Raw genomic sequence first — 16,530 nt, forward strand, 5'->3', positions numbered from 1 at the left:
CTGGTGCAAACTACAACGGCAGGCCATTCAAGTTCTAGGATTCATGCTTTGCACAGCTCCACACTTGGCCTATCCAAATTGCAACAGAGAGTTGCACCTGGAGGTGGGAGTCTTTGATTATTGCTAGAGTGTGAGTCTATTCCAAATGAATGACCAGGACTTTTGTTGCCTATGCCAGCAAAACACTGTCCCTGAACTTAAAAACTATGACTGTAAAAAGGTACTGGTCAGAAAGTGATTGTTGCAACCCACCACCAACTGGTGACCTTCCTCAACAGTCATTGTCCCTTCCTGATAACAGTCATTATCAGGAAGGGTGTGATTACTAATGCTTGTTTGGCCTCTTGGTTGATGGCCCTGCAAAGTTTTGAAATGGACGTGTGTTGTGCTCAGAACAGCAAAATTCCCTTGGGTACAGGACTAGCAGTCTGCCACCGATGCTCTGACAATGCTCCCACTAGGACCACTCCGGCCCGTACCACCACCTGAACTTTCATGCCACTACTATTTTGACCAAAATGTCAAACACCAAAAGTTCTAGTTGGATCCCCAAATCACTGGCTCATACACAGAACACTTATGATCGCCACTGACTCAGCTTTTTTTGCTACATGCCACAGAAGTGCAATGGCTTTATAATCTCAAACAGGAAACAGGTAAAACTGGAAGGAGCTGTTCATGGCCTACAAAACCATGTGAGCATGCAGGACATACAGGTTTATTGTTGGTAAGACAGGGGTCACTCTTAGGAACTGGTCAAAGGCAAAGAACTCAATGATCTGACTGATTCTTTGGCCAAACAGGGCTGCCCTGAACGGCACACCATGGACATTTGACACTCCCACCCCTACGGTCTGTGCTGTCACTCTGTCTCTGGCAGCTGCTGTGACTCTGGTTGCTCTGGCCAGTTCAGCTGTCGTCTCTATATTGCTTATGTTTTCTGATTCCAATAATGTATCAAATGCATGATCCAGCCATCCATAAGATGGATTTCTATCCAACCGATACCTCAACCCATGCTATCTCAGATGCAGACTTTGAGTCTATTCTTGAATTAAAACACATCTTCAAGACCAGCGACTCAGCACTGCGACTCATCAAGGGCATCCTGGTCCATGTTAGCGAGCTACTCATTTGTCCTGCATTCATGATGCATCAGAACCACAGGGGGTGATGCTTATGCATGACCACCATGTGCAGACCACAGAGGCACCTAGGCCACACAAACATGTCACCTACATACACAGAAGGTGTTTGTCAGGCTTAAACCGAGACAGTGTGTAGGAGAAACATCCAGACTACAGCTACACTAACTTCTTGGGCTGAAACAAGGAGGTTAAAACACATACAGAGGTGGACATAACCCACATGTTACAGCAGCTACAAAAATTCACCATTATCCAATCAGAACTGAGTGGGGTCAACAAGAGAGAAACTGTTCTTTAGGGGACCGCTAACTGCAGCCTCCACCATCGGCTGTCTTTTCAGCATATGAATCTCCACTGCTGCCTTCAAACTCCACATAAGTGAACTACAGGTGGAGATTCCTGGAATTCAAGAACAAATAGAAAAGTAGAAATTAAGAAAAAAAAAGACAAAATTTGTCTACATTTTGCTGTATAAATAGTGTATGTGAAGTCCAAGTTGTGGAGGGTAAAAGGGATACTTTTACTCTCCATCCATCCATTATCTATACACTGAATACGCTGAATCCTTTGCAGGGTCACAGGGGGGCTGGAGCCTATGACAGCCGTCTCTTGGGCGAAGGCAGGGGACACCCTGGGCAGGTCGCCAGCCTACCACAGGGCTACACATATAGACAGACAACCATGCACACCACTCATTCACACCTACGGACAATTTAGAATTATCAATTAACCTCAGCATGTTTTTGGACTGTGGGAGGAAGCCGGAGAACCCGGTGAAAACCCCCGCTGCACAGGGAGAACATGCAAACTCCACACAGAAACTGTGGAACTGGGGATCTTCTAGCTGTGAGGCGATGCTGCTAACTACCGAGCCACCGTGCAGCCCATACTTTTACTAAAGTACTAAAATTTTGACAAGTACAGAGGAGCAGAAAGGGATCTGTTGGTGATGTCACAGGTCATGTGACATACTCTAAGGAGCATGGTACACACCCATTATAAACTTTGAAAAGGACTGAACAAGACTAGACTGAACAAGACTAGAACTGTGATATTTCAAAATGTTAAAAGTTAAATACAAGCTAAATAGTCTTGTCCACCTTTACCACTGTTCGCATACGCCTTACATTTAGACAAGAGTACACACAGTGAATCCTGAAATTGCCTATTGGCAACCACTTGCTCAAAAATATCAGAGCTTGGGCTAATTGTGGGTATAGATTGGGTAAACTAGTTCCCACATTAGGTATGTGACTGCAATTAGGTGGTCAAAATCATATACCTGGTTGAAAATGAAATACCATGAACATCCCTGCATTATATAAATTGCAACACGAAAGGGCATTTAGCACTTAGTATAAATAAGTATTACTTGAAAGATATGTACAAATCACTTACACATTTATGATTCAGTTGAGATTTTGAGAGAGGCTACTGGCAAGTGAGAAATAGCATAGATAAAGTCATTGGCGGAGCATGTTTCTCTTTTCCCTCAGTGTGCCAGAAAAACACGTGAAGCATATTTTGCAAAAAGCATGCCCTTCATTGATAACGAATAAACCTCCCTATTTTAGTGAGATACTTGAACAACCTTTTTGATACAGATGATATCTCTCTCATGTTCATACCTGTTCTTCTTATTTTTCCTTCTTTTTTTTTTGGTGGGGGGTGTTTGAGTGAAAGACTAGTAGAAGTAGCAACTAATGTTTTACATACTGCCACCTGCTGTCCAAGAGGGGAATTTAGTACACACATCAAGTAGGCAGTTCCGCCTCCTGTCAACTTTTTTGTTGAAAGGTTAAAAATCAGGGAGATGTAAAGGAAAATATTTAAACGGGCGGAGGAAAAATGGGAGGGTTGACAGGAATGGTCTTGTGACCTGATCAAAGTTTAAATGATGTCTGTAGCTAAAAGTATCAGAACTAGAAGCATTTCAAAGTCTAAGTGAAGATTGCTTCATTTACTTACATTGTAAAAATGGTTTGAAAAACTAATACTTTTTCAAGAGGTATGAAAGGAAGAAAAAAGATTAATACATGCATAAATGTCCCTCAAAAGCTGAACATTTTGATATTTGAACAGTTTCTTTAGCTGAAAGTATGCATACGTAGTAGCTGACTGAAGGGGTATGGAATCAGAATTTAAAAAATGAAAATAAAGAGTGAGAAAACAATTGTTAATCATTATAATGGTTAATAAAAACAAGAAATCAGAGCTATTACAGGCACATTCTCCCAGATAAGCAACACTGACCATTAGCCATTAGTGCTTTATTTTTACAGCCCATTCCCCCAAATGTCTAGTAGATGTCATGTTGTCATCAGGGAAGACTGAGGAGGCAGTGATGAGAACAGAGCGAGAACTGAGTGAAAAATAAATGAAAGATGAAAGAAGAAAAGGGATTGGAATATCAGGCAGCAAATAGAAAATGTAATGGGCTAACAGTGTGAAAGGACAGAAACAGTGACAGAGGCAGAGAGAAATCTGAAAACAAGCGGCAGCACTATTCTCTTCTGCCGCAGCCTACCGGGTGGTGGTGGGGGGTGGGGGGTTTGCTGCCGTTGAGCCAGAAGCTTGACGCGGGACGTTCCTGCTCTAGAGCACCGCGGATTTACTCCACCTGGCACGCGCACGATGATGGAAATGAATATGGAATGATAACGACCGACAGCGCAAGATGGGCAGGCGATGAGATCAGCTTTAACTTCTCCCGGTGGCGCCTCGGCTTCGAAATGGTAGGACTAAACCCGTTCCGGTACAATAATAGATTCGAGTGTCCCTTCCTATTGGTGTGCTGTTCCATGTTTTCCGAAAAGACGCAATGCGAGGAGTTGATTGAGTACAATAACTACGCAGCTGAAAGTGGAGCAGAATGTGGGCAAGCCCTAAATCTCAGTTTCTCTCCGTATTTTAGTTTGTAGCTGCGTCCAAACGTTACACTGTAGTCCCATACGTGACGTTTGTCTATGTAGAGAATCTGCCGCTAAATTTCATTCAAAAAGCTGGCAGATAAGATATCCCTTGCACGCCTCCAAGTATAAACACCTGATACGACACAACTTCAAAACAATCGTGAATTGTCACGAATAATGCTTAAATTCGGCAAACACTGTCCACGAAAAATAGCACATACTTTAATAAAATCCTAACTTTTAGAATCATTTTCAGTCGTTCGTCCAATTGGTGCCTTCCGTCAAACACACTGCAGGGCGGAAGCCAGCAATGAGAAGTGATTATAAAACTTGATATTTTGCTGACATAAAGTTCGTTTTGTGTATTATATATATAAGCCGAATTTGCCAAAATACCATCAAACAGGAGGCGAGTTGATCTCACACATGAAACGATAAGTGTGTCTGACATGAAACAATAAGTCAGCTTAAAACTCTTACAGTTTTGAGTGAAGTTTGGAGTAGCGTCGCCTCCGTGCAGGCGAATGGGGCGTATTGGCCTTATACGTGATCTAACCCACAGGCATATGTGGTTTCCTACGCCCGGTGACGCATTTGCAGCGGACAAAATAGTGTGTGTATATCGGTGGTGAAAGTTGTTCAGTGTCGGGGTTTTGAAGAAGAGCGTGCAGCGGCAGGCCCGTCTGCCTCCGTTGCCGTTCGTCACGCGGGACGGCGGATGGCCAAGTTGAAGTTCACCTCAAGCCTCCTGTGTGTGTGTGTGTTTGTGCGCGCGCGTGCGTCTGTGCGTGCGTGCGTGCGTGCGAGCGTGTGTTAGTCAGCAGAAAATGGCCGCAGTTAGAGCCAGCGGACTGAGTTAGTATGACAGGCCGACAGAGGGCCTCCTGTCCTGGTATACAGCTGGGGCAGAGAGCGTGCGGATAAACACAGAGCTGCAGATGGTGAAGGCAGTCCTGCTGTATCCGCAGTCCCGTTGGAAACACTCACTGGAAGATTCGAATTCAAGCTGCGAAATTAGTCGATTGACAACAGCCCAGATGCCACTGTGGAGAATAAAGAAGTGAAATAATGCCCCTCCATCACCCGTCAGTTCCATTAGATGATACGTGGCACACATTAAACTTGAGAATGTGTATTTAATTGATTGCTGTGGTTAAATCACCCTAAACCCTGCTTCAAATAGCAACGTGTACAGACATTTTGAGGGGCTGTTGCTCTATCCTGACGAAAGGGCATAGTGCCACCCCAATTTTACGTGTCCCCAATCCCTATGTACCTGAATTGTGTACAATATGGTCATTTAACTCACCACAAATAAGCTTTAAATATCTAAATTGTTTCAATATTTAAAGACTAATGAAATTAAAGAACTGCAGATTGCAGTTCTTGTAAATAGTTTAAGCAGCAGTATGTTTTTGCATCTTGAGCTTAAGACTGCCAGCTACCACTTTGATTTAAAATCAAAGTGGTAGCTGCAAATCAATGATAGTTGACCTGTATGGTAATCAAACCATTTCAACATGGCTCAGTGTCTTTCAGTTAATTACTTGTTACAGCAGGAGCTATGCAAAGCATTCAGCATTAAGGAAATTCCTTTGAAACCAAAAACATGAAAACCACAATATTCTTTGAAAACGTTTTGAATTTTGATGATTATGAGATGATATTGTATACTGTACATTATGTACAGTTAAGAATACCAAAATACTTTTTCCAAATTCAATTCAATTATTAAAAATTTGATGTACTTCATCCATCCAATCACCCAAAGCCAAATTTGATTGTTGTCATATCTCCGTGAATGAATAACACAGAATGTCAAAGTTACAAATATTATTATAATAAACATTTCTGCGCATGAAATTTCCAGAGACAATAATATAAAGTAGGTTTGGCAAACCTACACAACTGTTTATTTCTATTTCATATTGTCCATTCATGGTTACTCAAGATCAGCAGCCACCTCACTAATTGCTGTAACTGTAAACCAGCACAAAAATGACCAGTTACCAACATAAACCACCATGTTCTCAACAGAGACATTACAAACACAAACAAAGGTAAAATGTTATTTTGGAACATAAAACAGCAAACTCAAATGTCTAGTGTGTAGGATTTAGGGGCATATACTGGCAGGAATGGAATTTGATATTCATAATTATGTTTTCATCAGTGTATAATCACCACAATGGAGCTGAAGATTGGAAACACTTCTGATCGGAGGCTTTGATTGGACATGGCCCGGCATCCACAGTTGAGGTTGTGAAGCTGTGGAGGTGGGCTACACCAGCATCACAGTGCTGACTTGCAGCTGAATGACAGCAGAGAGAGAGAGAGAGAGAGAGAGAGAGAGAGAGAAAGAAAGAGCATTTTTAAAATTTGACCACTTAAGGTGAATGTGTCAGGTTATGTATAGTTGAAGACAAGAATTAGCCTTTGGAGTTTAGAGGTTACGAGAAACTGTTCAGGGTGACTTAGAGGACATGCACAAGGAGATTCCTGACTGAACTACGCCAAGCTTAACCCCTTGATGCCTGAATTTATTTAGAATTACATTAAAAAATTAATTCTCTGCGTTTTTGCTTTCAAATTGATCCTAAATAAAGAGGAGTTTGTTATTTTTTCTGTAGCACATACAATAGATATAATTTTAGGTATGATGCAAATTAGCGACAACAGGCAAATACTTTTTTTTTCAAAATTCATAAATGTGCATCATAAAAGCCATTCAAAATTCATTTATTTCATCAAAACAGCCACAAAATTGGCTCACAACCATTACATTGGAAAAACAACACAACAGATTTAGTGCTTGCAAAGGTTCCTAGGTGTGTGTTGAATATGCACAAACCGCGATTCTGCTGCAATGTGGATTAAAGCGATATGATGCGAATTCGCGACAGTCGGTGTTAAGGGGTTAATTTATTCAGTGCCTTTTTATTGGGCATCAACCTTGCATTTACACACGTATTGTCTAAACAATAGACATGAAGCACACACAAATGCTTTGGACAACTGAGTCATGAGCCTGCTGGAGCAGACAAAATGACAGATACGCTTGCAGTCTAGACGACTACAGTACAGTAATTGTTCAGTAATTTCAATTTTTAAAATAACCATACTGGACCATATTTCATCACATTTGATTATTTTCTCGGAAATCTGGAACCAAATCAAACCAAAACAACTGCCTCACATGAGACAACATTTAAGTTTGAAAACAAAAGCGGCAAAACAGTAAAACTAACTGACTTTAAAAATGGAAGCTTCAAGGTTCCAAATGAGAACAACAGAGATGCAATAGAGGTGCATTATGTCGCTCCTGCGCCTCATGACAATGTGGTAGGCAGTCCTGCTGCTTAAATCACATGACCTTGCAAGACAGCTGGATTGCTAAAACATACTGCCTGCCCCGAATATACAACAAAGACACTAAAGCGTTTTTTAATATGAACTCTGATTCTGTCCACAGAATCAGGTCTGGACATTGTCCAGGGTTGTCCTTTCACACATAACATACACGTAACATGTTCTCACTTGAGGGGTGGCACCTGGGTAGAACGTGCAGGAGGGCAACTCATTTCTGGATGTATCTGCAGTGTCAGCAAAAGAGTGGAAAGCAATATACAGGCAAGCAGTAAAGAGTATGAAGCAGCTACACTTCGTGCAATGTCATCAACACACCCACTCACTCACTGTGTAGCAAGGTAGCAGAGCATACACTATCAATGACAGTGTGTAAATACGGCTTAAGGCATAGCTCCTGTGGTGGAAGCAGTTTTGCCAAATCTCTACTGGTGGACACAATTCTACCGTGGCACGATACAAAGTGTCAAACCAACTCTAATTTGGGGATTTTGGGATTTGCAAGTTATGTAAAAGTCTGTGCTCAATGCAACAATATCACAGCATCATCAGCAGCAGTCATAAAGACAATGTGGAAATTTTCATACATAGGGCATCACATTGGTCATACCATTCAATTTTTTTTTCCCCTCCCGAGGGTCACCTCAGCCAAAGAGGGCAACTGGCAAGTTTCATAATTATTAAAATAATGTAGAATGAGCTCCACCTGTACCAACACAGTACAATTTTTAAAAACTGTTCACATGTATAGGCATCAGTAATAATAATACATTAATTTATATAATAATAAATTAGGAAACATTCTGTATAATGAGATCAGAATGCAAATTATCAACCAGGTAGCCTTATTATTTATTCATGTTCATAGTGTGCATTGTTACATTAGTGACATGTCAGCTGCATTCCCATATAATTTTTTTATATAGGCCATATTTGTTTATTGTTCATTTTGTACATTGTCACATTCACATTCCCTTTTAATATATTACCCCATTGGCTAACATTCTATTGATTCACTTATCTTCATATATCTGTAGGCTATGCACTTTTCATTGCTTGCACTGAATCATCATCAATCATTAGAATGCATCAGAAACAAAACAGTATTTTATTGTAATGGTGGAAATGGTAATAGTTGTCTCTGATTCAATATTCAAACTAAATATCAATTTTTAGCAGTGGTTTAGTCCTGCATTGAAAATATCAATTAAAAGTACATAAGTATTATTAGCGAAATATATTATATTATTATGATTATTATTACCGATGCATTGATGTAGAATCATTTTATTATTTAGTTTGTCAAGGTGGGGCTAGCTTTAAATATTTTAACGTACTATTGAATAGTTTAAGCTCTAGCAAGAAATCATAGTTCATAAACTGATACTATTCTTTATTTGTAAATTTTGTTTTTCAAAAGAACATGTTGAGTCGTGCTCTGGGAAGACTATCTGTGTGTACTTGTGTTATGTTTGGTGTTGTTTCACCACTCAACAGAGCGGGGCAAATTACAAGTGTGAACACCTAGTGTGAATTGCTATACTGTGTAATAAGTGCCCTCAGTTTGTACTCATAATGAATTCAAGTTGTTTTTCAAGACTGTATTAAAGCCACAGTTGTAGACAATGTAAAGCGAATCCTGAGATGAGCTGTTATGTTTGATATAAGTATCGTTTAGGGAGGCAGTCCGTCATTTGGGATTGGCTGAAATCATAATGTCATTTCAGTTTTCTTTCTCTAAATTCTTTGGCCACTCACGTCCTTCCTTCTACAAATGACACAGTCTCCCGTGGTCTGTTACACTTCCGGCCATATTCTCGTAAGATTGATTATTCTGAAACTTGTCCGTGTTTTTCTTCCTGTGAGGCATTTTTACAAGGCCTCAACTTTTATGGCATGTTGTCATTTTTGGAGTTAACCCAGTAAAGTATCTGAGGCAACCAAAGCTCTCTCCTGTGTGGATTCTTAAAAAAACGCAATGAAACGACCAAGGAAAGGCAGCGCTTTCTCTAACCTGGAGGTACTGCTGCTTAACTGAATCAGCGGGGAAGAGCATGCAGAAATCTGCAAAAATAAATGATGATGCTATGGAAATTAAACAATTCATCCGAGGAATGTTATGTCAATGCAAACCTTGGTCTGATTCAGCTTCTCATCAAAATGATGTTTTTTCCTCTTTACGCCTCTCAGGTAAAACTACACTGTGCATCTGTCTGCCTCCTAATAACTGCTGTTACACTTGCACTGCTAGTTAAATATCAGGAGCAGGTGCACAAAGTGAAGGGATGGGGTGCTGAACCACACTGACACCACAATATGCTTTGTGTGTGCCTGTGTAGGCATGTATCTGTGCTTTATTTTTTGTCTGGGGACTTGGCAGAAAGCCTCTGATAGCTGCAGAGTTTTCCACGGTGCAACAGCATAACAGTTCCTTCCCTTATTACACTAATGATACAGCCTGTCAGTGCTGCTATTGCTGTTATCACTAATACTACTACGGCTACTACTTTTTTGGCTACAAACCAGACTCAAACGTTTGTAGATATTTAACAAGACTCAAGATTAAACAGTGATATCTGCATGGAAATTAGGTGATTGTGGCAAAAAAATGCAGTTCATTGAGGTGAAAAATATGCACTATATTTGCACAACTATAATAGAATATGAAGTGGGAGAAACAGTAGGAAAATGTCAAATATTAAAAGTAGTTGTGGGACTTAATTATATAAGTGTTTTTAGCATTTTTAGCATGTTCTGTGGTCAAAAAAAAAAAAGATTATCCATAGTGATGTTTTGTTCTTCTTATTTGTCCTGATATAGTATTATGAATTGGTCATAGTATTGACACAGGGGGCAAGGGGCAGACTGACCAAATCACCAGTTTTAACATCATACGTGCCGTCACTCAGCCTTGCTTATGGATGGGAAGTGATAAGATTTTACCGATACCAACACCATTATGAATTCTGCTTATTGTTCCAATTCTTTATTGATTCGATTATTGTTAATCCTTTTAGTCAAACTGGCTAGAACCTGAGAGCTGGCTGTAGCAATGTTCAGTCTGTTGTCATCTAAAATGGATGAAATGAGAGAATATTTGTGAGAGAAGACTGAGCAGGGGGAATTCAGGAGGAGATTGCTGATCCAAAGAAGGTTTCAGGTGGAACAGGTTGTCAGAAAAAAATGCATTGATAAAAGGGATTGATAAACTCAGACATGTGATTCCAATGGACTTGACAATTTGGATGTCGTAGTAATGCACATTTACTGGGATGCTATCAGTGACACAGGAAGGTTGGAAGACATGACATCAGTAGTCAGAATGCCAGACATTCATTTGTCTTTTAAATGTTATTAATTGTGCAGCCTAACAGCATTTTCCTCATAGGTTCAGCTCACATTAAGTAGTGTAAGGCAACCAACTGCACTGAAACAAGTTTGTGCAACAAATTGACTTGCATCTGCTGCAGTGCAGACTGTTACTGTTATTTCACTGATAAAAGCAGTGTTCTCTGTTGAAGGTGATTTGAAGACTTTTCATTGAGTTTAATTGTAGACTGGGGTTAAACTATGAAGTGAGTCAGTGAGCACTCGATTTCCATGACAACCAACATGCTAGACTCCACCAACTGAGCCTCTTGTGAACGCCACAGTTTGAGGCTATTTTTCAAGGATCAGATTGTGTTTGTTTATAGGATTGGTTGGTAGATTGTACTAGACCAAACAAGGCGGGTACCACACTGTCTTTTCTCCTTTTGTTTTACAGTATATAGTTTTTCAAGACTACCTAGCATTTAGGAAATCGCTCGTAAGTCATACAGATAATAATATAAACAACAATAAAAAATGAGAAATTAATCTGATGTCTTAAGCATTGCTGTGATAACATCCCAAGCCCTCTGGCTCTTGTTCTAATCATAATTTCAATATGTAAAATTATATAGAGACAACAGAGTTACATTCCAAGGATTTCAACTCAGAAACACAATTTGGCCCGCCATAACTGTCACATCACATGGTTCATTTTTTATGCAAACATGGGAAATGATTGGTCAATTGCACACCTTCTACAGTTGTTGCTCTCTCTCTGCAATTTTTAAATATGCTGCTAGGTGGGGCTCTAGAATTTTAGGCTGTGGTTAAATATGGAACTTCAGTCACTCAGTTACTTCAGTAACCTGTCTCTGGTCAAAGATGGTCTCTGGTGTCAGATGTGAATATGCTCGTTGATCTTCCTACACCTGTCGACTGACTACTGGTCAATGGCTTCTGTCCCCTTCCAGACAATGCTATGATTAGTTTTGGTTTGGCGTTCACAGACAGGTGGGGCCTGATATAGAAATTATGTGTATGCACACAAACTATGCATACACCATTTCCCAAACATAAAGTGATATTCATAAAAGCAGAACATGTGCACCTCATCTATGCTTAAGAGCTGGGCCCAGATGCATAAAACTGTTGTGTAGATTCACAATTAAAATGGGTTCAATAGAAACTCAATAAGTTGACATTTAGTAATATACTGTATATATCTGTGGCTATAGGTGCTATAAAAAGTAGGAATGCAACAACTAATGGATTACAGTTGTTGGCGACGAGTTTCATCATTGATTAACTGGGTCTATCTTATGATGCACAGCAAGCGCTGTGGTAAAGTCTCCTAAGGTGGGCTCAGTAAGCAATGCCTTGCCTTGTTGAGCTTGTGATGATTTAAAGGAAATGACACAGTCTGCTTTATCTGTGGGGTAAGCATTTGAAAAACGGTGGAAGCAGAGAATAACTGTACAGCAGAGAAATGCATGGTTACAGGTTCTAACTTAAAAACACACTTGACACACAGAAATGTCTTCCATTAGTTTTTTTTTATCTATTTTTGGCTCCTGATAAAGCTGTTGTAAAGTTAACACTTCATAAAGCTAAGACCCTTGATATTTTAACAGACGAAGACAGAAGGTATGTATGTCTGTTACCTGTAATTGTGTGTGTGCCTGTCAAAACAGATGCAAATCTGCCAGAGGCAGCAGATTCAGCTAACATTAATTAGTTGAAATGAGGTCACAGAGTATATAACATATAACATTCAATATGGCACCGCACAAGTGACAGCTTGTTACAGCAGCTCCGACCGCTCCCCAAGTGCAATTTGTGTACAAACTGTGTAATCCTATAGAATTTATTTTTCTTGGCAGTATATTTTACAGCAGTTTTTCTTATAGTTCTATGTGGCCATATATATTTTTTCAACATATTGTTTCTTTTATATAGTCCTTTGCATAAAATGTACATATATATAGCCAGCTTTTATTTTTTTATTCTGTATTTTGTATTCTCTCTATTTCTGTTGCTTTTTTTTTCCCAACTGCTATTACCTGCTGCCTGTAATACCCGAATTTCCCTGGCTGTAGATTAACAAAGTCTTATCTTGTCTTATAACTTTTTAGATTTTTCCAGCTTTTCCATGCCATTAGTTGAAATAGTGAATCCTTTGTTTCTTTGAATGAAAACATAGTAACATCTGATCAAAGAATGTTAATTATATTTTCCCTTTTTTTTAAATGTGTCACACCGCGGTGAGGTTTGTCTCGTCTTGGGTTTTTGTCTTGTTATTTCCTGTTTTATTTTGTGAACCTAACTCTCCTCTCGTTTCAGATCACTTGCCCTTCCTCATGTGTCACCGGTGCGTCAGCCTGATTACCTATTGTCTCCACCTGTTACCTATTACCCTCCTTGTGTTTAAATTGTCTGCGTCTCCCTTGTCTCGTGCCAGTGTGTTTTTTGTCCTAAGGTCGTTTCACCCGTGCCAACTATTGAACCACAGCCACAGCTCAAGTCATCGTGTAAGCCATTGTTCCTCCTCGTGAGCGTTTTATGTTTGTCAAAGTTTCATAGTCTAGTTCTGAGTTTTTGTGTTCCTTTGTTTATTCCTCGTTATTCCAAAGTCCTCCTTAAGAGTGTTTTTTGTTGATCACGTTTCATAGTCCTTTTGTTTGCTTTCTTGATATTCCCTGATCCTCCGTGAGAGCGTTTTTTGTTAACGATTCTTATCTCATTCTGTAAATTCGTCTTAGTTCTTACCTTCCCTCCTAGCTAGCGCCTTATGTTCTAACCATCCCAGAGATAATTGCGATATTCCTCCGTCTTTTTGAGCGGAGCGTATTTTGGTTTTTGTAGTAGTCAAGTCCCTGTTTAATTTTGATAGCCTTGTTTCGTTTCCTCCTTCTGGAGCCGTTTATGTTTCTTAAGTTTTACAGCCTCTATTCCTCGGCTCAGAGCGCTTTGTGTTATTCAAGTTATTGTTTTGTATCTCTTGTCCACAGTCAGGACCAAGTAGATATTTCTAAGGGTAATTTCATAGCTGTTGATTTCATGCTTGTCGAGGAGTTCTTTGGTGAGTCTGTGAAATAATAAAGCCTGTTGCCGTGTAACTCTGCACCTGAGTCCTCTTTCCAGTATTGGCCTGACAAAATGCAGGAAATACTAAAATTTCGCTTTTTTTATCTTATTAATAATAGATAATTAGCTAAATAATTGTTAGCCCTAATGAAAAGCCACATACATGACAACAACTGCTATGTGTGATGTCATTCTGGGGTCATACAGAACTTCAGTTTCAAATTATATTGTTGAGTAATGACTTATTGCGTTTTTTGGTGCTGAATGGTGAGCTCTTGTAAAGTACACTTTATATATGTGCTTTACTTTGCTGCAGTATTCTGTCACTGTCACTGAAATAGTTTTCATTCTCATTGTGCTGCAGCAATTACTTACATATTGAGGATATAAAGGACCAAACTGTCTCTCTCTGTCTGTGTTTCTGTCTGTCCCTGTGGCAGTTCACGGTCTTACTAGCTCAGTCACTCACACTGACCAGTTCATTCACTCTTTATGGTGGTGTGAATTGTTGTATTTCTGCTTGTTTTAGTTTAAGCTGTACCTAGGACTCTAATGCTGGTGGTAGTGGTGTCTGTGTTTTTCATATTCATAGCACAGTGGCTGTTTTAATGTTGTTGATAAGATGGTCAAAATGTTGCTTTTGTTTGTCTCTTGACTTCATCTCATTGATCACTTTTGATTTAGCCACATACAGTCTATTTGTTCTCACTGACAAAATTTTCTGTTTCTGCTGTCATAACGAAGAAGGAATTTAATAGTGATTTCATTATAGCTCAAGAACGCTACCTGTTAAATGAGAACCAAAGTATTTTTTTGCAAGACTAGAAAATTACTTTTATACTTGCACAGTCATTTGTCAATATAGAAAATGTTTCTTATTTTTGGTCATTTAAAACAAGTGACCACTGAGATAGGTAGACACTGATCATTGGCCTTTTAAGGGGTATAGATGGTGTCACTCTATATTTTTCAACAAATCCTGTAAAAAGACCAAAATCAAGAATGTGTTAGTCCATCTCTCAATACTGTCTGACGTCCCTACCCCGTCTGTGGCACTCAGCTCCAACCAGCCTACTGGTTCCCTACTGAAAATATGAATCTTTAAAAATCACCACTGTTGCCAAGTGCTTGCTCATGAGGGAATTGTTCGGTCTCTGGAGCTAAAGAGTTTGGTCTTTGCCTGCTCTATATGTATAGTGTCCTGAGACAACTTTGGTTGTGATTTGGCGTTACATAATTGAATTGAATTGAATTGAAAATGCCCCACAAATTGTTTCACTTGGACAGGAGCAAATAGTACATTTGGGACTATTTTCAGTGGTTGATTAATACACATTTGATGCTTTCGTAAGTATTTTACAGCAGCAGGATGGAGTATGTGGCAATAAGTCAAAATCAATTACAGTGTGTATGTTAGTTATTAAGTAACGTCACCCAGTGCAACAGTGTGGCTCACTGGTGTGACAACAATGGAGCTCTATGGCAGAGAGGAATGGGATATATAATTTTTTGAATGTATACGCAATAATTAATAGAGGGTGTTCTGTCTGCTGAAAGACTTAATCTTGAAAATGCAATGAGCGAATGTCATGAAGGAAAAGAAGGCCAGCACATCAAGAGACGGGAATGAAAGGCCTTTATTGAGGCGTGGAAAGCTTCCAAGCAATTCCATCTGGTCAGATATCATGAGAGCATTCATGGGGCAACGCTGTGGTGGATGGTGTATTGAGAAGCGGTGACTAAATGTTCTAGCTCCATGGTCAGTCGAACATGGTGGCTGAAAATAGTAGAATAAGAGTTGGAAGAGGGTCAGAGCCTGGTGCCACACATCTGATTTTCTGGAACAAGAATGTGAGTCAGCGATCAAGTTTTTGTGATATGGGATGTGGGAGGCTTAAACAATGAACTGATGCTGGGCCAAAATTAGTGCAGGGAACTTTTGTTTTGTCTGAGGAGAGGGGAACTATGAGTTTGTGAAATGAGTAAGTGAAAGTGATTAAGATAAGATAAGATAAGATAGCCTTTATTAATCCCCAGCCGGGGAAATGTGGGTATTACAAGCAGCAGGCAATGGCAGTTGGAAAAGAAAAAATAGCAACAGAAATAGAGAAATACAAAATACAAAATAAGAGCTGACTATATATATGTACTGTACATTTATACAAAGGACTATAAAAAAGAAAAATATGTAAAATATATATACTGCTGCAAAAACTGTAAGAAAAATTGCTGTAAAAATATGCTACCAAAAAGTCTATGGAATTTCATAGATTTTACACAAATAGCACAAAGGTGGATAAGGTCACTACAGCGTTTATGCTTATAAAGGTAATATGTGTATGATAAATCACACGAGTGCAAAAGACAGTCTGAATATGGAAACCAGTGCTACAATAAGCAACACTGGTGTTGAGCAGTCTCACGCCACCATCGTCAGCCCAATTAGGCTATAATTGAGCTGAAGATGGTGGCGCGACAGTGAAAGAGTCATCTAGGAGATGGATGACATATGAGAGTTTATAATTATTTGTCAGGAGATCAAATATTATACTTCTGGAGATCAAATATTGTTGGCTGACAAAGGTGAAAGGACAGAGGCACTGCAAAGTATTATTCGCCCTTCCAGAGTACACCGAAAAGATCCCAATAGTCGGGGCGGATAGGAAAGACTTTGATGGTGATGTCTGCCTTTGACAACTGGGTTCCTT

The 16,530-nt window shown here is 39.6% G+C and overlaps 1 protein-coding gene across 3 annotated transcripts in view; it reads left to right on the forward strand.

Annotated features, from left to right (window-relative positions):
- The first annotated feature begins 3,740 nt into the window (after window positions 1-3,740).
- Window positions 3,741-16,530, forward strand: part of nfic (nuclear factor I/C) — an 84,268-nt gene continuing 71,478 nt past the window's right edge. For all 3 annotated transcript variants that reach the window (XM_041934622.1, XM_041934620.1, XM_041934621.1), the window contains exon 1: window positions 3,741-3,883. In XM_041934622.1, the coding sequence (XP_041790556.1) occupies window positions 3,803-3,883 (81 nt within the window). In that variant the 5' untranslated portion in view covers window positions 3,741-3,802. The remainder of the gene's footprint in view (window positions 3,884-16,530) is intronic.

Source organism: Chelmon rostratus, chromosome 4 (assembly GCF_017976325.1).
Source record: "Chelmon rostratus isolate fCheRos1 chromosome 4, fCheRos1.pri, whole genome shotgun sequence".
Lineage (NCBI taxonomy): Eukaryota > Metazoa > Chordata > Actinopteri > Chaetodontiformes > Chaetodontidae > Chelmon > Chelmon rostratus.